This window comes from Aquarana catesbeiana, linkage group LG01, assembly GCF_042186555.1.
Source record: "Aquarana catesbeiana isolate 2022-GZ linkage group LG01, ASM4218655v1, whole genome shotgun sequence".
NCBI classification, from domain to species: Eukaryota; Metazoa; Chordata; class Amphibia; order Anura; family Ranidae; genus Aquarana; species Aquarana catesbeiana.
Genome location: NC_133324.1, coordinates 544,473,580 through 544,495,276, shown reverse-complemented (window position 1 = coordinate 544,495,276; position 21,697 = coordinate 544,473,580). Strand labels below are relative to the sequence as shown.

General features: G+C 44.1%; 1 protein-coding gene across 2 annotated transcripts in view; it reads right to left on the bottom strand.

The window, feature by feature from the left end:
- LOC141105319 (alpha/beta hydrolase domain-containing protein 17A) overlaps positions 1 to 21,697 on the bottom strand; it is an 88,961-nt gene that overhangs the window by 50,410 nt on the left and 16,854 nt on the right. For both annotated transcript variants that reach the window (XM_073595192.1, XM_073595193.1), the window contains exon 3: positions 18,598 to 18,792. In XM_073595192.1, coding sequence (XP_073451293.1) covers positions 18,598 to 18,792 — 195 coding nt within the window. The remainder of the gene's footprint in view (positions 1 to 18,597; positions 18,793 to 21,697) is intronic.

Genomic DNA, 21,697 nt, shown 5'->3' with positions numbered 1-21,697 from the left:
CGCTATTGATTTCCGGCTTCTCCCGAGGAAGCTGAGTGCAGGGGAAGACCTTCACCGTGGAGGGGTGAGTGCAGGAGGGGGGGCACCACCGTGCAGGCGGACCTGGGGGGGGGGTTTGCCATCCCCCCAAAAAATTTACTGGGTCTCACTATGTTTTTTTTTGTTTTGCTCCTTTTAAAATCTTTTTACAGTTATATTTTATAATATTTATTTTAGCAATTTTTTTTGGGGGGGGGGGTCTTTGGTGAGATATCAGAGGTCTAAACAGACCCTCATATCTCTTTTTTTGAAAAACAAGGAAAACCCCTCTCCTTGCAGCACTTTACTTGAATGAAATAAGGAATCTGTAGAGATTGCTCATTCATTCATAAAATGACAGTCTGATACATCGTAACACTTGCGGTTACTATATATCAGCTGTCAGTGTGTGGAGTTATTTTGAGGGGAGAGCAAATTTACACAGGGGAGAGCTGTACACTCACTACTTTACATTGTAGCAAAGTGTAATTTCTTCAGTGTTGTCACATGAAAAAATATAGTAAAAAATTTATTAAAATGTGAGGGGTGTACTCACTTTTGTGAGATACTGCGCGTGCGTATATGTAGTGGTGTTCAGAATTAAGCAATCACACTCAAAACGCACATTAAATAGGAGTCAGTACACACCTGCCATCATTTAAAGTACCTCTGATTAACCCAAAAATAAAAGTTCAGCTGTTCTAGTAGGTCTTTCCTGACATTTTCTTAGTCGCATCCTACAGCAAAAAAGCAAAAAGCCATGGTCTGTAGAAAACTTCCAAAGCATCAGAGGGATCTCATTGTTAAAAGGTATCCAAGGCATTAGATATACCATGGAACACAGTGAAGACAGTCATCATCAAGTGGAGAAAATATGGCACAACAGTGACATTACCAAGAACTGGATGTCCCTCCAAAATTGATGAAAAGACGAGAATAAAACTGGTCAGGGAGGCTGCCAAGAGGCCTACAGCAACATTAAAGGAGCTGCAGGAATAATCGGGCAAGTACTGGCTATGTGGTACATATGACAACAATCTCATATGTCTGGGCTTTGGGGTAGAGTGGCAAGACAGAAGCCCTTTCTTACGATGAAAAACATCCAAGCCTGGATAAATTTTGCAAAAACAAATCTGAAGTCTCCAAAAACATGTGGGAAAATGTGTTACGGTCTGATGAAACCAAGGTTGAACTTTTTGGCCATAATGCCAAAAGATATGTTTGGCGCGCAAACAACACTGCGCATCACCAAAAGAACACTATACCCACAGTGAAGCATGGTGGTGGCAGCATCATGCTTTGGGGCTGTTTTTCTGCAGCTGAAAAAGGGGCCTTAGTCAAGATAGAAGGCATTATGAACAGTTTCAAATACCAGTCAATATTGGCACAAAACCTTCAGGCTTCTGCTAGAAAGCTGAACATGAAGAGGAACTTCATCTTTCAGCATGACAACAACCCAAAGCATACATCCAAATCAACAAAGGTATGGCTTCACCGGAAGAAGATTAAAGTTTTGAAATGGCCCAGCCAAAGCCCAGACCTGAATCCGATTGAAAATCTGTGGGGTGATCTGAAGAGGGCCGTACACAGGAGATGCCCTCGCAATCTGACAGATTTGGAGCGTTTTTGCAAAGAACAGTGGGCAAATATTGCCAAGTCAAGATGTGCCATGTTGATAAGACTCATACCCCAAAAAAGTGCTATAATAAAATCAAAAGGTGCTTCAACAGTTTAAGAGTGTGCACACTTATGCAACCATATTATTTTCATTTTTTATTTTTACTTCCCTCTGTTCTGAAAAGTTCTGAAATGATTTATCTTTGTCTCATTTTTTTTACATCACAGAAACCTGACATTTTAAAAAGGGGTGTGTGTACTTTTTATATCCACTGTGTGTATATATATATATTGTAATAGTGGACATGATACAGGAGACTGTCAGAGACTGCAGACATATTACAAGAGATCAATGCAGCCTCACCAGTGCCCATCATTATGCAGTTTCACCAGTGCCCATCAAATGCAGCCTGCCAGTGCCCAGCAGCCTCACCAGTGCCTGTCATATGCAGCCTGCCATTGCCCAGCAGCCTGACCAGTGCCTGTCATATGCAACCTCATCTATGTAACAGCTTGAGTATGCCACCCTTGGAGCAAATGATCACTGTGTGCTGCCCACACTGGTGCCACAGTAATAGCTGCTGAGGTGAATATTCAGTATCTGGTGGTTCAGTATGATACTGTCAGCCGCTGATAATAGAAACATTTTCCCTTTCAAGTCTTGATCTGGCTAAAGAGAAGAGAGCTGGGAGACAGAAGTCCTACCCCCAAATGGCACTAACCTAAGCTGGTCTGCTTCAGTATATTGCAGGGGTACAGCCACTAGTTGAGCTGTGGGTGTGTTATTTTTTTTCCTAGTGTAGCACCCTGGGGTTTAGTCAGGGAGCTCCTCACAAATTTACTTTCCAAAAGAAGTCATCTTGGTTGATTGATAGAGATCTATTGATTTCTCCCTCAGTTTGGCCTTGTTGCACATGGTACTAGATACAAGAAGGGAACCCCAAGGTCAGGTTATGGGTATATCGGGTATCTCAGCCAATGGACAGGGGTTTTCTTGAATCCCTTGGTCTGCTGAGAGAACCTATATATTCGGGTGAGGTCAGGTGATCTATGTTCTGTGCCACCTGGACAGCTGTCTGGGTGGATGTGAGTCATATGCCTCGGGCTGCTAGGGTGCAGATTGGGCCTATACCAGGGGCATCTGGCTGCCAGGCTGTGTGAGGGCCTATTCAGAAGTAAGAGGGCAGCACAGGGACGGTTCTGTCGGCCGGAGAACCTGTCAGTGGTCGGAGGTAGGAGGAAAGCTGTCGCCATAAAAGGGACCAACCGCCTTTAGCAGGGACCACAGTGAGTAACTAAAGAAAGTACCGGAACAATATTACTACCGAACGGGCATGGTGGAGAATCGGGAAACTTCAGGTGGTGATCAAGTCAGGGACCCAACCCGTGGAGGAGATGCTTGCAGGGCAGCCTTGTGAGAGTCAAGCCAGAGACCTCGCCGGTTAGCAGGGGTGAAGCTTGAGAAGTATCTGGAGTGCCAAGCTAGGGACCCAGCAGGGACGCGTGGGTGACACTTGAGGGGAAACCACTGCAAACCTTGGAGGAGCTCAAGGGATTCAGAGTCAGTGAATCAGAGGGTCTAGTGAGAGACCGGTAGCTCAGTATTGAAAAACTACAAGAGGCAGCTGTAGTGGAGCTGAAAGAACTGTTACGTTTGAGTTAGGAACTGTTAAAGGACTGTTGCCATACAAGACAGCATTCCTGCATGTGCAGAAGTGGTGCCTTGCTGGGGCCTTTTCCTGCATGGCTGTCCTCCTATTGAAGTCTCGGAGTCTGCCAATTGAATCTATAACTACTTAAAGTGATTGTTATTTAAAAAACAAAAAAACAAAACCTTACAAACATTTCATACTCCACCATGCAGCTCGTTTTTCACATAGTGGCCCCGAACCTCGTCTTCTGGGGTCCCCCAGGGGCTCTCGCGGCTCCTCCCCACATCAGATAACCCCCTAGCAGAAGCGGTCTCCCAAGGGCGTTACCTTGCGGGCGCGTTCCCGAGTCCAACATTTGGCGTCCATTGCCACTGAATTTATGACTCGGTCCCACCCCCTGGCGCCCGCGTCATTGCATTTGATTGACTGCAGCGGGAGCCAATGGCTGCGCTGCTATCAATCTATTCAATCAAGTGTCGAGAACCCCGGGCAGAGAGATGGAGCGTCCCTGCCTGGTCAAGTTCTAGGGCTCATGTAAGTAAAACGGGGGGGGCTGGGGGGGGGGTGGTCACTGCCAGGTGTTTTTTCACCTTAATGCATAGGATGCATTAAGGTGAAAAAAAGACGAAGGCTTACAACCCTTTTAAGGGTGTCCTGGTCTTAACCCTCTTTCCCCCAAAAATACAAAAAGGACTAACAAAAGAAATAAAACCTCTTTTAAATCCAAGAAGTGTCTGGCGCCCAATGACTTTCACCATCTTTGCACCCACTATGACTTACAACCCACGACATATTGAAGGATGTCAGCTATCTTTGGCTTCGGAAGTCCTCATTAGACTGGACAAGGCCGGAGACCTTGCTACACTTGTGTTCAAACTCCTAAAGGCACGAGCATATACACAAGTGTAGAAGACTGTGTCCCTCAATGAGCAGTGGGAGAAATGCAATTTACCAGACTGTCTATGGTTTCAATACTTACCAAGTCTGGGTCAGTTACTCTAATCACTGAAACCAAAGGATCCACATGAGAGCCAGATAACTAGTGTTTTTAGATGGGAAGGTCTGCAATGCAGACTAAAAATAATTATTCGAATCCTGCATAAACATGGCTCTGTCTCTGTGAACAGGAAAAAACATGCTTATTGTGAAAGGAAAATATTAATTTGTAAACTTGACAGGATTTCACTTTCTCAACTCTGGTAAGATAGCAAGCAGGAACAAGTACCTAGCAATGTCAAGTATTTCTAAACTGTAAATTCAAGTACTCAGATGGAACTGAAATGTATAAAGTATGAGAGAAATGTTGATCTACTGGTAAAGGGGAACAAGAAAAAAAAAAACACAAAAAAACAACACTACAAAAAGTAAGCATTGTATGGCTTCTACACTGAGCACAAAGGTTAGGGGATGTCACAATTCACATTGCCTACATTTGATTTCCTACTATTTGTTACATTTTAAGATGAATACTGAAAATAATTTTTTTATATACAAAAGGAGGATGTTTTGTCCTGGGTGTCAAATATTCTAGGTACACCACAATTTCTACAACTTACTGTACTGATAATGCATAGTTTTAACTACTTTAAGGGCTCCAGTGGGGTAAAATTTCACAAAAGGCTGCCGTGATATCAAAAGGTATTCATTGTTTGATGCAAACATAGGGAAAAATATAGGTTCAGAGGCCAGTTCCAGTATATACAGTACTTCGTTACAAGCAATGAAAACAAAACAGGTTTCCAAGAAACACTCCCACGTAGCCTCTTTTAAACTCAGTATGTAGTTTTGTGTATTTTTATACAGGCATGGGCAGGAAAAGTGACTACACACAGTGATCACGTGTAAACTTGGAGCGCCGCTCAAAGCTGGAGGATAACTGGTGTCCCTATTGATATTCAGAAAGTGGAAGCAGGCGTCAGGCACTAATTCAGACTCTGCGACCAAGCCCCGGCAGGTGGGGCGAAACATGTCAGGGAGTGTGGCCGAAGCAGCGCTGGCTGAGGTCATACACAGCCATATACACATCTTAACCACTGGGTCGGTTTGAGCGATGTCTTATCCCACATAACACACACACTGGCTTCATTAGCCTACTCATGTTCTTAGAGGAGACTTTTGGTCTTTTAACACTCTGATTTGCAGCAATTACATGAGATGCCAACTTTGTTGGAAGAAATCTTTGGAACCTGGCTGACAAAAGTTTATATTACAATGATTTTTTTTCTGCATTATCTGGATTTTTTTAAAGCATGGCTACTAAATGCGATCACATTTTAAAGCAGAACTAAGTGCATAAAAGTGAATTCCTATGTTTTAGTGAGGAATTGGAGCTGTTAATTGTGTCTAAGCAGTGCAAATGTACAGGAAGTAGAATTTTTTGTGTGGAATTCCTCCTAAAAATAGTGAGCATTTAAGCAAGTCTTGGCATGTGAAAATGCATAGGCACTCCAGTGCCTACAGCTTCATAGCTATATATCTCTATATATATACACACAGTATCCCACAAAAGTGAGTACACCCCTCAACTTTTTGTAAATATTTTATTATACCTTTTCATGTGACAACACTGAAGAAATGACACTTTGCTACAATGTAAAATAGTGAGTGTACAGCTTGTATAACAGTGCAAAATTGCCGTCCCCTCAAAATAACTCAACACACAGTCATTAATGTCTAAACCGCTGGCAACAAAAGTGAGTACACCCCTAGAGTGAAAATGTCCACATTGGGCCCAATTAGCCATTTTCCCTTCCCGATGTCATGTGACTCGTTAGTGTTACAAGGTCTCAGGTGTGAATGGGGAGCAGGTGTGTTAAATTTGGTGTTATTGCTCTCACGCTCTCTTACGGATCACTGGAAGTTCAACATGGCACCTCATGGCAAAGAACTCTGAGGACCTGAAAAAAATAATTGTTGCTCTACATAAAGATGGCCTAGGCTATAAGAAGATTGTCAAGACCCTGAAACTGAGCTGTTTAAAGAGACCCTCTACCACAACTAATTGCTTAAACTGATTGTGGACCACATCCCTGATCCCTGAGTCAAAACATAAATTCCTCAGATTGGGACTTTAAACTGGGCCACAAACAGTTTGGTGGTAAAAAAAATATTCAAAATTTATTACACATTGATAATATATAGCGCAACATGAACATGGGGATATACACAACAAACACAAATATTGGGAGCAGAAATGGAAACCAGCTGCAAGTAAAAGCCCAGAGCTTTGTCAGACAGACAGAATGCCCAACGGGTTTCGAAAAACAATATGCAAATCCTCTTCAGGGACAGAGGGCTTGTGGGTTCCATATCTGTAGCGTATATCCCAAATGTTGATGCTCCACCAATAGAGACAAAGAACATAACTCAAAAATGAAAAGAAAGCTATGAAACAACTATGAAAAGAAAGCAGTGCACAAACAACAGAGAATGTGAAATTACATCAGCCAGGGGTCCGTATATTGTGGGATGGTCTTATTATATAACTTAGGGGTATAACTCTATATAGACCGTAGCTATAGAGGAGAAGTAGAATAGTACTTTCACCTTGATGCGGGACCGGTTGATAAAGAGTGTATATCAAAAGTTATTAAACCATCCAGAACACCAAGGATTAAAGATGGTTGTATCCATCAGCCAGATATCTGGATGTGCCTTATGGATCTTAAGAGCAGAGGAGCAGCAGCAGCACGGTGGTCAAGACCATATAGTGGTTTAACAGGACAGGTTCCACTCAGAACAGGCCTCGCCATGGTCGACCAAGAAGCTGAGTGCACATGCTCAGCGTCATATCTAGAGGTTGTCTTTGGGAAATAGATGTATGAGTGCTGCCAGCATTGCTGCAGAGGTTGAAGGGGTGGTGGGGGGGGGGGTCAGCCTGTCAGTGCTCAGACCATATGCCACACACTGCATCAAATTGGTCTGCATGGCTGTCATCCCAGAAGGAAGCCTCTTTTAAAGATGATGCACAAGAATGCCCGCAGACAGTTTGCTGAAGACAAACAGACTACGGACATTACTGGAACTATGTCCTGTGGTCTGATGAGACCAAGATAAACTTATTTGGTTTAGATGGTGTCAAGCGTGTGTGGCGGCAACCAGGCGAGGAGTAAAAAGACAAGTGTGTCTTGCCTACATTCAATGATGGTGGTGGGAGTGTCATGGTCTAGAGCTGCATGAGTGCTGCCGCCACTGGGGAGCTACAGTTCATTGAGGGAACCATAAATGCAAACACGTACTGTGACTAGGGTTGTCCCGATACCACTTTTTAGGACCGAGTACAAGTACCGATACTTTTTTCAAGTACTCGCCGATACCGATTACCGATACTTTTTTTTTTAATGTCACATGACAGTGGTTTTTTTTTTTTAACAATGCTTTCTTATTTTTCTTTTTTTTTTTAGCGGGGGGGAGGGGGTGAATGGTGTCTGTGTTTTTTTTATTTACATTTTTATTATTTTTTACAATAACATTTTTTTAAATTATTTATTGCAATATACCGTATTTATCGGCGTATAACACGCGCCGGCATATAACACGCACCCCAAGTTTAGGAGGGAATTTTAAGGAAAAAACTTTTAGGAGGGAAGTTTAAGGAAAAAAAACTTACATTTAAATGCCCATCAATGCAGCGTTATCGTGTCCATCTGCAGCCTTGTCAGTGCAGCCTTGCCCCAGTGTCCAGTGCAGCCTTATCAGTGCAGCTTTGCCCCAGTGCAGCCTTGTCAGTGCAGCCATGTCAGTGCAGCTTTGCCCCAGTGCAGAATTGTCAGTGCAGCCTTGCCCCAGTGTCCAGTGCAGCCTTATCAGTGCAGCTTTGCCCCAGTGCAGCCTTGTCAGTGCAGCCATGTCAGTGCAGCTTTGCCCCAGTGCAGAATTGTCAGTGCAGCCTTGCCCCAGTGTCCAGTGCAGCCTTATCAGTGCAGCTTTGCCCCAGTGCAGCCTTGTCAGTGCAGCCATGTCAGTGCAGCTTTGCCCCAGTGCAGAATTGTCAGTGCAGCCTTGCCCCAGTGCAGCCTTGTCCCCAGTGCAGCCTTGTCCCCAGTGGTCAGTGCAGCCTTGTCCCCAGTGTACAATCTATGATCGCTGCCGACATACACAAGTTTAGTTTGTATTTTTAAATATGGCACCGCGGAGTTCGGAGGGACTCGGCGGCGCTCGTTCAGCTGAACGAGCGCCGCCGAGAACACAGTGACTGGGCGGAGCCGAGATACACATAGCCGAGGGTTCTCGGCTCTTCTCGGCGCCGTTCACAGTCATGCCCAGTCCCTATGATGGACATAACACAGGTCCAATGGCGGGACTGGGCGGGACTGTGAACGGCGCCGAGAAGAGCCGAGAACCCTCGGCTATGTGTATCTCGGCTCCGCCCAGTCACTGTGTTCTCGGCGGCGCTCGTTCAGCTGAACGAGCACCGCCGAGTCCCTCCGAACTCCGCGGCACCATATTTAAAAATACACGCTATGTGAATGTTGGCGGCGATCGCTCCGATAGATCACAAAATAGCGGGGATCGGCGTATAACACGCACCCACGATTTTCCCCTGATTTTAAGGGGAAAAAAGTGCGTGTTATATGCCGATAAATACGGTAGTTACATAGTTACATAGTAGGTGAGGTTGAAAAAAGACACAAGTCCATCAAGTCCAATCTATGTGTGTCATTATGTGTCAGTATTACATTGTATATCCCTGTATGTTGCGGTCATTCAACATATGTTTTTTTTTTTTTTTTTTTTTTTAATCAGCCCTGTTGGGGGGCTTTGGTGAGATATCAGGGGTCTTAACAGACTCCTGATATCTCCCCCTTGAGACAGAGAAAGAGACTGAGAATAGAGATTCCCCAGTCCCTTTCTCTGCAGCCTCAGCTGCACTGAGAATGAATGGAGAGAAGACAGTGGCTCATCTACATTCATAAACTGAGACATCGTAATCACAGGAGATTACAATGTTTCAGTTATGTGAATGGACAGAGTCAGCTGACTCTGTCCATTCACAAAGGAGGACATGGAGAGACAGAGACAGCACAACGGAGGGGGGCAGAGGAAGAGAGAGGGACAGCAGAACGGAGGGGGACAGAGGAAGAGAGAGGGACAGAGGAACGAAGGGAGACAGCGCAACGAAGAGGGACAGAGGAAGGTAACTACAATCAGACCAGAAACAATACTGGCAAAGGAGTTCAGCTTAACCTCTTTTTGCCCATGTAACGCATTTGTATGGAAGCAAAGATTGGGCTTATACATCCACATACCACACGTGTGTCTATGAACAGCTGAGGTTTCTGTGCTGACAATGTACACACTGCGGACTCTTAGCACAGTCACCGAGCTGTTAGAGACAGCTTTCGGGCTCTAGTTACAGTGGGAGCTGGCAGGACCATTTTATTCAGGTCCTATTCATACTTAAGCATCCTGTTGAGGTGCATTAATGAATACACATAATGCATTGCGTTAAGGCAGCCCATTCATGCCAACATACCAAAATGGATGAAAAAACGTACAATAACTTTTTTTTTGATTTTTTTTAATTTTTTAGCAATGCAGCACATTACAACGCACAGTATATGCATTGTGATAATGTGCATTGAGGCACGTTTTTAGCACACATTGCCAAAACAGACAAATGTGAACAGGCCCTTATCCAGGTGAAGGTGTAGATAGTAGTACACGTCGCATTCAACTTAATTGCATTTACATTTTACAATACATTTGAATTACTTTCTCAGTTTAAATGAGTGGCTGAACATTGCATTTATACCTACATGGAAAACTCTGTAATCTTAATCCAAATGACATACAAAATTCATACAAACCATACTATGAGAAAGAACTTTGGTAAAGCTTGCCTTTAGTGAAAACATCATGTTAAACCATCATTATGTCCAAAGACCTAAATAGTTGCTTACATACAAATCTGGAGAAATCTAAGCTTGAAAAGTCTAACTTGGACCCATCCTTCTGTCTCCCTGTTGATGAATGTGATCAACCATCACATAAGGGCATAGTTGCCAACATTGCAAAAAAAATTTGTGGGACACTTTTTTGGCTGTAGGCGGAGCCGTATAATAATTAGAGGGTGGGGCATGCGTTTGTAGGCGTGACATAGCAATAAAAAAGAAAACTGTGGCGCGCGTAAAATGGGCGTGGTTTGTGTGACATAGTGGGCATGGCTTAAATGGGTGTGGCTCAAAGGGGATGCGGTTAGAGTCTGAGATGAATGAGGGATGGAGAGGGAAAGGGGGAGAGAGGAATGAAGGGACAGCAGCCCCAGATCCTACACAACAATAGAAATATGTGTATTCTAGAAAGTTTAACAATCAGCAGATAAAGATACTCCAAACACCTGGTGTTAGTGCTTCAATCATCCCGGCACCATGATTGTTATGGTGTCAGGATGATTGAAGCGCATTATTTCTATTATTACATTGTAATATAAAATAAAATCATTCAACTTACCATAATGCAGAATAAGTGGGATCCCTTAGCGTGTCACTAGCCACGTCGCGTGTCACTAGCCACGTCGCCTGCCACCAGCAGAGTCCTTCCTTGCATTAGGTGTCCCCAGCAGAGTCTGTCCTTGTATCAGGGGTCCCCAGCAGAGTCTGTCCTCGCATCAGGTGCCCCCGGCAGAGTCCCTCCTTGCATCAGGTGCCCCCGACGAAGTCCGTCCTCGCATCAGGTGCCTCCAGTAGAGTCCCTCCTTGCATCAGGTGCCCCCAGCAGAGTCCCTCCTTGCATCAGGTGCCCCCGACGAAGTCCGTCCTCGCATCAGGTGCCTCCAGTAGAGTCCTTCCTTGCATCAGGTGCCCCCAGCAGAGTCCCTCCTTGCATCAGGTGCCCCCAGCAGAGTCCCTCCTTGCATCAGATGCCCCCAGCAGAGTCCCTCCTTGCATCAGGTGCCCCCAGCAGAGTCTCTCCTTGCATCAGGTGCCCCCAGCACAGTCAGTCTTTACACCAGTGTTCCCAGCCTCAGTCCTTAAATCAGTGTCCCAGGCAGAGCCATAGTTACTCCCCCCTGTACATAGTTACCCCCTCCCCCTAGTTACGACCCTGTACATAGTTACCCCCCCTGTACATAGTTAACCCCCCCTCCTGTATATAGTTAACCCCCCCTCCTGTATATAGTTAACCCTCCCCTCTCCTGTACATAGTTAACCCTCCCCCCTCCTGTATATAGTTAACCCTCCCCCTCCTGTATATAGCTAACCCCCCTCCTCCTGTCCATTAAAGTTAAATTGCTGCAGAGACAAGAACCAGTGGCGTCACTACAGCTGGTGTCACCTGGTGCGGAAAACAATTGGTGTCACCCCCCTCCATCAACTATGGTCCCCCATCAGTACAGACCCCCCCCCACTAAGTACAGACCGCCCCTCCAGCAGTATAGATCCTCCTCCCTCAGTACAGACCCCTCCACTAAGTACAGACCCCCTCCATCAGTTTAGACCCCCTCAGTGTAGACCCCCCTCATCAGTATAGACCCCCTCACTACAAACCCCTCTCCCTCAATACAGACCCCCCTCAGTGCGGTCCCCCCATCTATCAGTATAGACCCCCTCAGTGCAGACCCCACTCCATCAGTGCAGACCCCCCTCCATCAGTGCAGACCCCCCTCAGTGCAGACCCCCCTCCATCAGTGCAGACTCCCCTCCATCAGTGCAGACTCCCCTCCATCAGTGCAGACCCCCCTCCATCAGTGCAGACCCCCCTCCATCAGTGCAGACTCCCCTCAGTGCAGACCCCCCTCCATCAGTGCAGACCCCCCTCAGTGCAGACCCCCTCCATCAGTGCAGACCCCCTCCATCAGTGCAGACCCCCTCAATCAGTGCAGACCCCCCTCAATCAGTGCAGACCCTCCCCTCCCATAACGCCCCCCAGCACGTCCATTACAGCAGAAGGAACATCTACATACATAGCACGAGCGGCCGCCGGCGCCGTGTGTTCAGTGGAGAGGGGAGGAGCCGATCCGTGCAGCTAACCCCGGCTTCAGTGTGAAGAGAGAAGCTGATTCATTGGCTGCACGGATAGAGCCCCCTTCCTCCCTCCACTGAACACAAGGGGGAACGATGTAGCGGCGGCGCCGGTGGCCATTTTGCTGAAGCCGGCTGCCCAAAAAATTTAAATGCAAACATTCCCGATTTCCCTGGGCAAAATCCCGATTTGGGACAGCCTCCGATCGGGACGAGGGTCCCAAAATCGGGATTGTCCCGGGAAAATCGGGACTGTTGGCAACTATGCAAGGGGGCTCGGGACATGGTAAAAGTGGAACTAACATCACCTATTACAGAAAAAGGCTTGTTGGTGGATGTCATCTCCTTACAAAACACATTAGGGTTTATTTACTAAAACTGGAGAGTGCAAAACCAGGTGCAGCTGTGCATGGTAGCCAGCTTCTAATTTCAGTTCGTTCGATTAAGCTTTGACAAATAAAAAAAAAAAAAATGGAAGCTGATTAGTTTCTGCACCAGATTTTGCACTCTCCAGTAAATCAACCCCATTGCAGTAGTTAAACAACATGTTTACCTCATGTATGTTTAGCTCATGTGCCAATGTGTTCTTTTGAACCGCTTCAGGTCGCCCTATAGAAGTTTTACTATTACAGGGCAGCACCTGTGCTCCAGATCACGTATTTATACGTGATACAACACTTCTGTGTAGGGGTCATGCATGCACACCTGCTCACTTTCATTGTAATTACACACAGTGGAAGCCGATCAGCAGGTACACGGTAGCCAATGGCTTCCAGCACTGTTAGGCAGAGACACAGAACTGAGATCTGCTTACATAAACAAGGCAGATTGCTGTTCTGACAGAAGGTAGGGAATGGAATTTATGCCCCTGCAATGAAGGGAATAAATTCCATCTCTTCCCTTAGTAAAAGCATCTCACAGAGTATAGTAAAACACTGGTTAGGCACACAGTTAACCCTTTGATTGCCCTGTTAACCCCTTCAACAACTGTATGGCTGAACTCGCATTGCACAGACATCGCATGCGATCGGCACTGCAGTGTGTCATTAGTATAGAGACCGTGCATATTTTTAGCACTGATCCCTGCATTAGTGTCACTGGTCCTCAAAAAGGGTCAGTTAGCATCAGAAAGTCCGCCGCAATATCGCAGTGCTGCTATAAGTCGCTGATCGCCATTACTTGTAAAAAAATGAATAATGAAAAATATTACATAGTTTATAGCAGCTATAACTTTGCGCAAACCAAACAATATATGCTTACTGGAATTTTTTTACCAAAAATATGTAGCAGAATACATATTGCCCTAAATTTATGAAGAAATTAGATTTTTTAATTTTTTTTTATAGGATAGGTTTTATAGCAGAAAGAAATTTTTTTTTTTTCCCGAAATTGTCGGTCTTTTCTTGTTTATAGCGCAAAAAATAAAAAGCGCAGAGGTGATCAAATGCCACCAAAAGAAAGCTCTATTTGTGGGATAAAAAGACATACATTTTATTAGGGTACAGTGTTGCATGACCGCATAATTGTCAGTTAAAGTAATAGCAAAAATAGGCCTGGTCATGAAGGGGGGTAAATCTTCCAGAGGTCAAGTGGTTAAAAGCTAGTTACTCCTCTTCACATAACAGTCAGCATCAGATTTGGCCTTAAAATTTGAATCTGGTGGCTGTGAGAAAATAATTTCAGTTCTTACTTAAGGCTCTAGGTAGCTTGTTACTGAAAATGTGGCACCAGAGCCATACAGGTAAGGATGCTGAATATTCATTTTTGATGCATCACACGTCTTCCACGTCCAGTGTCTAGGTGCAATGGGCTCAAACAGAACAGTACGAAAGATACTACATGCAACCAATGAGATTCACACTATTCAAAAAAGTGTGCTAGTGAGGGCCACAAAGCCATCTCGTACACAGGAAAACAATGACCACTCATACAAAGAAAGTTTACATTTCAAAAGATTATACAAAGGACAAGGGGACATCAGTAACATGGAAGAAAGAATTCTCAATTCTCTTACAAAGGGTTTCCTTTATGGTAACAATAATTAAGTTAAAAACAGTTTTTTTTTTTCTATAAAATTACTTAGAACCCCAAACATTATAAATTTGTTTTCGAACACCGTAGAGAATAAAATGGCGGTCGTTGCAATACTTTCTGTCACACCATATTTGCGCAGCGGTCTTCCAATCGCACTTTTTTTGGAAAAAATAAGACAACAGTAAAGTTAGCCCAATTTTTTTTTAAATTATTAAAGATAATGTTACGCCGACTAAATTGATACTCAACATGTCACGCTTCAAAATTGCGCCCACTCGTGGAATGGTGACAAACTTTTACCCTTAAAAATCTCCATAGGCGGCGTTTAAAAAATTCTACAGGTTGCATGTTTTGAGTTACAGAGGAGGTCCACTGATCGCGGTGGTACCTCACATGTGTGGTTTGAACACCATTTTCATATGCGGGCGCCACTCACCTATGCGTTCGCTTCTGCACACGAGCTCGGCGGGACAGGGCGCGTTGAAAAAAATTTTTTTTTTCTTATTTATTTTACCTTTTATTTTTACACTTTAAAAAAAAAAATTTTGTCACTTTTATTCCTATTACAAGGAATATAAACATCCCTTGTAATAGAAAAAAGCATGACAGGACCTCTTAAATATGAGATCTGGGGTCAAAAAGACCTAAGATCTCATATTTACACTAAAATGCAATAAAAAATAAAAACATTGTCATTTAAAAAAATGATTTAAGAAAAATGGCCCTTTAAGAGCTATGGGCGGAAGTGACGTTTTGACATCGCTTCTGCCCTGCAATGTCATGGAGACGGGTGGGGGCCATCTTCCCCTCACTCGTCTCCATGTCTAGGCAGGAGAAGGACCGGATCGCCTCCGCCGCTGCGGATGGCTCTGGTAAGTGGCGGAGGGCACCGGAGCGTGGCAGGAGGGGTCCCCGCACGTACAGGCGACCACCACCAGCGTCTCGCTAGCCCGGCAATGCGTGGGGTGGGGCCACAGTCTGGGCGGTATATCAATTCACCCAGAACTGACGCCACACAATCCAGCTATGCCGGCTAAAATGGAAGGTTTCACGCTCACTCACTAGTGACGTCACATGAAGGAGCGGTACGTGGCGTTGATGTGCTGTGAGCACCCGCCCAATCCCCCACACATCCCCCCACAGGGCGGAGGTGGAGGGGAAGGGGGGGCACACAGAGCGGATCGCAGCTCCCGGGTCTCAGACAGACAATTGCTTCATTTAAAGTCCCAAAATACCCTTTTTTTGTTACTCGAACCCGGGATGGAAGTGTACTCATTATGAGATGATGTGCTTCATATAAAGTCCCAAAACTCCCCCTTTTTTGCTATATTTACTAGGTATGGAGGCAGTTGACTGTAGCAGGCAGTGCTCCCCTGCCAGCTTTGTGTGGGCTTTGCCCTTTGAGTCAGTGCAACAATTTGGTACACACACACACCCACACACACACAGGTCATTGCAATATCATGTGGTTGAATTTTGGCGGCACAGGACACATTGCAGCATTGGTGATTATTGAGGTTATTTCCGGGGCCTTTATTCTGTCTGAGACCCGGGAGCTGCAATCCACTCTGTGTGCCCCCCCTTCTCCTCCGCCCTGTGGGGGGGGATGTGTGGGGGTTCTGGCGGGTGATCACGACGCATCGGCGCCACGTACCACTCTTTCATGTGATGTGTCACTAGTGAGCGTCGCGATGTGAGCGTGAAACCTTCCATCTTAGCCGGCATAGCAGGATTGTGTGGCGTCAGTTCTGGGCGGGTCGCTATGGTAATATTATGGAAACAGCAGCTTGTGCGTGCCTGCCCCGTGCTCGATTCCAAACCACCTCAGCTCCCGGGACGGACACCCTTTTTGGCCCAGCTTTCACTCACACCACAGCTCTGTATATTTTGTAAGTACCCAGAACTGACACATTGTCTCTTCTGGTTGCACTTAGTCAATCCTTTTGACTTCTTTATATTCTGTTGTTTCCTAAAGCATCTGCCCCTGAGGAAAAGTATTCACAGAAACGCGTCTGACACCAAGGATGTAGCTATATGCCCTAATAGGACTCTATTCAGATATACCATTTTTATGATCTATACACTTTTATATTCATTTTTTATCATGCCGTCAATGTGCTACCTGGCCTATATATGTACTTATTCCATGCCATTCTTGACTATAACTATCTAGTGCTATATGTTACCAAGATGACCACTATGTAAATGTATTAAAGTGGATGTAAACCCGAAAAAAATGTTTTTCTTTTTGATATCATACTGTAGAGTATAAGATTTCCTATCATTTGCACCCAGTCTTGCCACACAGAGTTAATCCATCTCTGAGCAATCCTCTTTTATTGTTCAGTGAGACAAATCTTGACAAACTGAGAAAAACTTTGTCAAATACTCCCCCTTGCTGTGAGTGACAGGTGATTTACATCTCGTGCATTAGCCTAAGGGCCCTTTCACCCTGGGGCGGGGGCGGCGTTGGTATTCGGCCGCAGCTGAGAAAGGGTTAAAAACCACCGCAAAGCGCCTCTGCAGAGGCACTTTGCTGGCGGTATAGCCGCGCTGTCCCACTGATTTCAATGGGCAGGAGCGGTGAAGGAGTGGTATATACTCCGCTCCTTCACCGCTCCGAAGATGCTGCTAGCGGGACTTTTTTTACCGTCCTGCTAGTGCACCACTCCAGTGTGAAAGCCCTCGGGGCTTTCACACTGGAGACAAAGCAGCGGCACTTTCGGGTCGGTTTGCAGGCGCTATTATTAGCGCAATAGCGCCTGCAAACCGCCCCAGTGTGAAAGGGCCCTAAGAGACATGCAGTATTTTTTAATTCCCTCCCACTCCTTTCTTCAGCAGCTCTGCAAGGATTGGATGTTCCACACCTCAGCATGATTTGGCATGCTGAAGTCATATGGTTACTTTCCTGTCTTTTCACTGGATGTTAGAGATCATAGCAGAAGTTCAGTGTTAGATATACACAGGAGAAAATGCATATTGACAAGGGGAGTGTAGAGGTGGGCGGGGAGTCTACTGACATCACGACTCCACCCACCGAGCTCCAGACAACAGACCCACCCACAGAATATGCAGTTTTTCGGTCTAATAACAGACAGAGGGGAGACATTTGACAGGTAAAGATACATGCAGGAGGCATGTATATCCTTATGGATAACCCCTATGGCAGTAGTTTAGAAAGGATGACATTGGGTTTACATCCATTTTAATGTTGGTTATGCTAAGTGCATTTGTACATGCTACCTTTTATACATGTGATATATTTTTACTATATACTTATGCAATAAAAAATGTATATTTTTTCTAACCCCAACCAGTCAACTGCTTCATTTAAAGTCCCAAAATACCCATTCACACCTGAGACCTTGTAACACTAACGAGTCACATGACACCAGGGAGAGAAAATAGCCAATTGTGCCCAATTTGTACATTTTCACTTAGGGGTGTACTCATGTTTGTTGCCAGCGGTTTAGACATTAATGGCTATGTGTTGAGTTATTTTGAGGAGACAGCAAATTTACACTGTTATACAAGCTGTACACTCACTACTTTACATTGTAACAAAGTGTCATTTCTTCAGTGTTGTCACATGAAAAGATATGATAAAATATTTACAAAAATGTGAGGGGTGTACTCACTTTTGTGAGATACTGTATATAGTTTAATTTGCTGTCTGTGCCCCTGTTGGGGAGGTTTCTTCTCAAATCCTGTTCTTATAGACCCCTCTAACGGAGGACCCAGATAAAACACATTTTAGTAAAGTGGGGAAGGGTTAGAACTCAACACTAATTTTGTTGCTCTGTCCATCAGTGACTTCCAAACCCATATATGTTATACAGGCTTCACGGGGACATGAAGTGAGGTAAACTCTTCCCAGTAAATTTACAGATGGAAATAAAAGCCTGATAAAAACTTTAGTTTTTCACTACTACCAAAAAAAAAAAAAAATGTATTGACAGGTGTTCGGTTTAGTGAAATGCCATACTGCATGAGGTAGTAATGCCAAAAACAATAAAAAGGTTTTGAATGATTATCTTGAAAATAATGACCTTGAATTACTAAAAGCTAAGGAAGCAATAGTTTATTCCAGAAAGTTGATGACTATCCTCGCAAATAAGTAAATAAAAGTAATAAATAAAAGTAAATGTATTTGTTAAAGGAGAAGTATACTGGCATGCTGGTTAATGATAATATATATAGAAATGTTTATATGAATCTTTAGTTCATCTAAACTAAGCAACAACTAATATACTATATTTTTGCTAGAATTAGTAAGCTTGCACAAAAATATTCAAATTATATCAATAACTCACCTTGTACGTAAAGCTTGCCAAGCAGCATCAATGTCTGCATATAGGTTTTTTTCAGATGGACGCCCTGAGCTAGCCCCGTACCCAGAATAATCGTATGAGAAGATGTTACAATTGATACGTGTTCCTAGACCCAAGTAAAAGCTGCTCATCTGGCCCAGATCCACTGCATTGCCATGAGAGAAGAGGAGGGTGAACCTGCAGAAAGAAGTAAAAGGAAGTAATAGTGAACTCTACTTAAATCCAAAAGCATATATATTCCTTTTAGTGGAGAAAGAATTTTGTCAGTTTGCCTTATTAAGAGATAACAAAGCCGGGGGGGGGGTTGTGGATGGATGGAATGGATGGATGTATAGTGTAACAAAATACACAGTGACATACCGTAGGTGATATTGGTGGGAAAATATTGCAAATAAATAGGCAAAGATTTCAGATAAGTTAAAAATTCAGCAACTTGAGGCAAGTTAAACTGCCCTGCTAAAACCAAAGACAAGATTTAATAGCACTGCAGCTTACCAGTCATTTAATGTAGTGGATACATTAGATTTAATTTACACATTTTTATTTTGGTTTATTTTAACCTGGTAATTCTGCCATTAGCTTATGTCCTGGCCTAGCGTGACAACTGTACTGAGCAGTGTTGTCACCTTAGGATACAGAGTGCATTAAGACTATAAAACCTATTCCCCATCGGGGAGGTGTTTTGTACTCCACTGAGGTAGTAGGGAGCAACTGATAGCAGTCCAGAGGCAAAGAGTACAGGAAGTTGTCAGCATCACAAGTCATGGCTAGATGAGCAACTCATTATTTTTTATTTAATTTTTTTTACACTTGTTGAACAGATATAAATAAAACATTTTAATAGTATAGTTAAAAGACCATTAGAGAAAATTGTTAGAATTTACATACACTTCAAGATGGCAGCTTGTCAGTCTTGTGTCTTGGCCATAAAATCAAGCAAGAGCGCTAAAAGGTTTAGGCCACCCACCAGAGGGTAATAAAACCATAGTCTTCAAGGTTGTGATCCGTGCTAGCTATATATTGGGGACACTCCAATTTCAGTATGTTAAGTTTACATCAATGTGAGCCTAAAAAGACACTAAATAATATGCATTTCTGAAAAAAGTTTATGAAGTAATTTTTAGGTTTCTGCATGAATGGCAACCGAGAGGTCAAGTGCTCTGGCAGGCCCAGTGATGTCTTGAGTACGCTCCCTAGTGACAACGGAGTGCAGTCCCTACTCCTGCACTGAATAGCACGGGAAGGCACACGTCTGACAGCCTGGACTTAGAGGAAGTGGGTTAAATGACACCAACCGTCGATAATGTTGAAAGACTAAAAAAGCCTATGTCAGACCGACTCCAGTACACAAGGGCCAAATGACATTCGTCTAGGGGTGGAAGAGTACTGCAGGGGACGGCTCTAGATTGAAAACTGATATTTTGCTTCTAATAAATTTTGGAATTATAACAAGAGTTGCAAAAAAAGTTTTTCAGCGTCATGTTTTTCCTGCATATCAAAGTGTTTGTCCAGCATATCAGAGTGTGACTCATTGTCATTTATCACTTTGTCCTTCTCTTTGCATACATGTACTTCTAGAAGGAGGACTCTCCTTTCTATTTATGAATATAACTTTTCCTGTGCACATGTACTTGTCCTAAAGGAGGACTTGATACTATTAGGATAGGTTCACATGTGCGTCTTCTGCATACTGCGATTGTGCAGGCACAGCTGCCTACTCAATTGAACGGGCTGCTGTACCTGTGGGAAATGCGGGGAAAAGGTCCCTGACCCCCTTCCCAAAATGCCTCCAGAGGGCAGCTGCATGAAGCTCCTGCATTATGCGGTTTCATCCATCTGAAAACACACTACTTTTTCAGATGCATTGGGGCACCATTAGGAATTAACTGAACCCCCACACATCTGCTAAAGAGAAGTGTGTTTTGACTGCACGTGTGCGATTTACACATGCTTCTACACCCGCAATAGTGTAAACCCCCGGTGTTAACCCTCAGTGTTAACGCTATTGGCTACATTTATTATTGTCTGGCAGGTTTGGGATGGTATTCATTAAAAATAACAGGATAAATGCACATCTTTAAAACTTCTCTGGGTTTAATTCTATAGCTAGATCTGCACTGTACTTTTGAATGGTATATTGACCAAAGACTGGCAGCACTGCTTAAATGATTGAGCGAGGGCGACTGCTGATTGAACTGAGATATTGGGGTTCTAAACTGACAGTAACGGATTACTGTAAAAGATTAAGGCCGGTCATAGACAATATGAATCTTGACCGGTTCAGCGTTTCGAACCATGTATGGGCAGGTTGAATGTACCTAGTTGATCCATCTATAAACTTGGGTACAACCAGCCTGCTGGATTTTGCATGCGATTACCGCTAGCAGCTGGTATAGCTGCTAGCAATAATCGCTGTCTTCTCCCGACAGGGACAGTTGGCTCTGTGGGAGGGATTCCTGTCAGCTCTGTCTGTGGTTGCAGGAAAGAAACTTGTAAGGCCTGCACAAGGATCAATGCACACTAGGCTGCTGATGAAAAATGCCAGAGCCTCTAGCAGAAAAAGCAGGATAAAAAAATGCTCTTAGTGGCTCCTATTTCACAAGAGTTTGAGTGTTTATGGGCATTTGCTTTTATAAGCATCTTTCCAAAACATTCCCCTCTGCTCATTTTTACTATAAACAATGTACGCTTGGAAACTCTGAACGCTCCTAAATGCCACATTTATGCGCATCAAGCATTTTTTTCTGCACAAAAGCTCCGCTCAAACACACAATATTGTTTGAAACATGATAGATTTTGTTTTCTGTGTGAAAATGCTTCTCTGCTAATATACCTGTAAATGCCCTAATGTGCATGGACAAATAGGCTAACATGGAAGTTCTTATACAGGCTGAAGAAAAAAAAAAATGCCAAAAGCCTGTATAAGCAGCTTTTTTTATGCTTAGTGTGCATGGACCCTAAAATATTTCTTGATGGGGATAATGTTTCAGGCCTGGACAAATCTAAAGAACTTGGAGCCAGTACTACACAATCTGCTTATGGCTATAAGGGCACTTTCAAACTCACAGCGCCCAGACGTTGG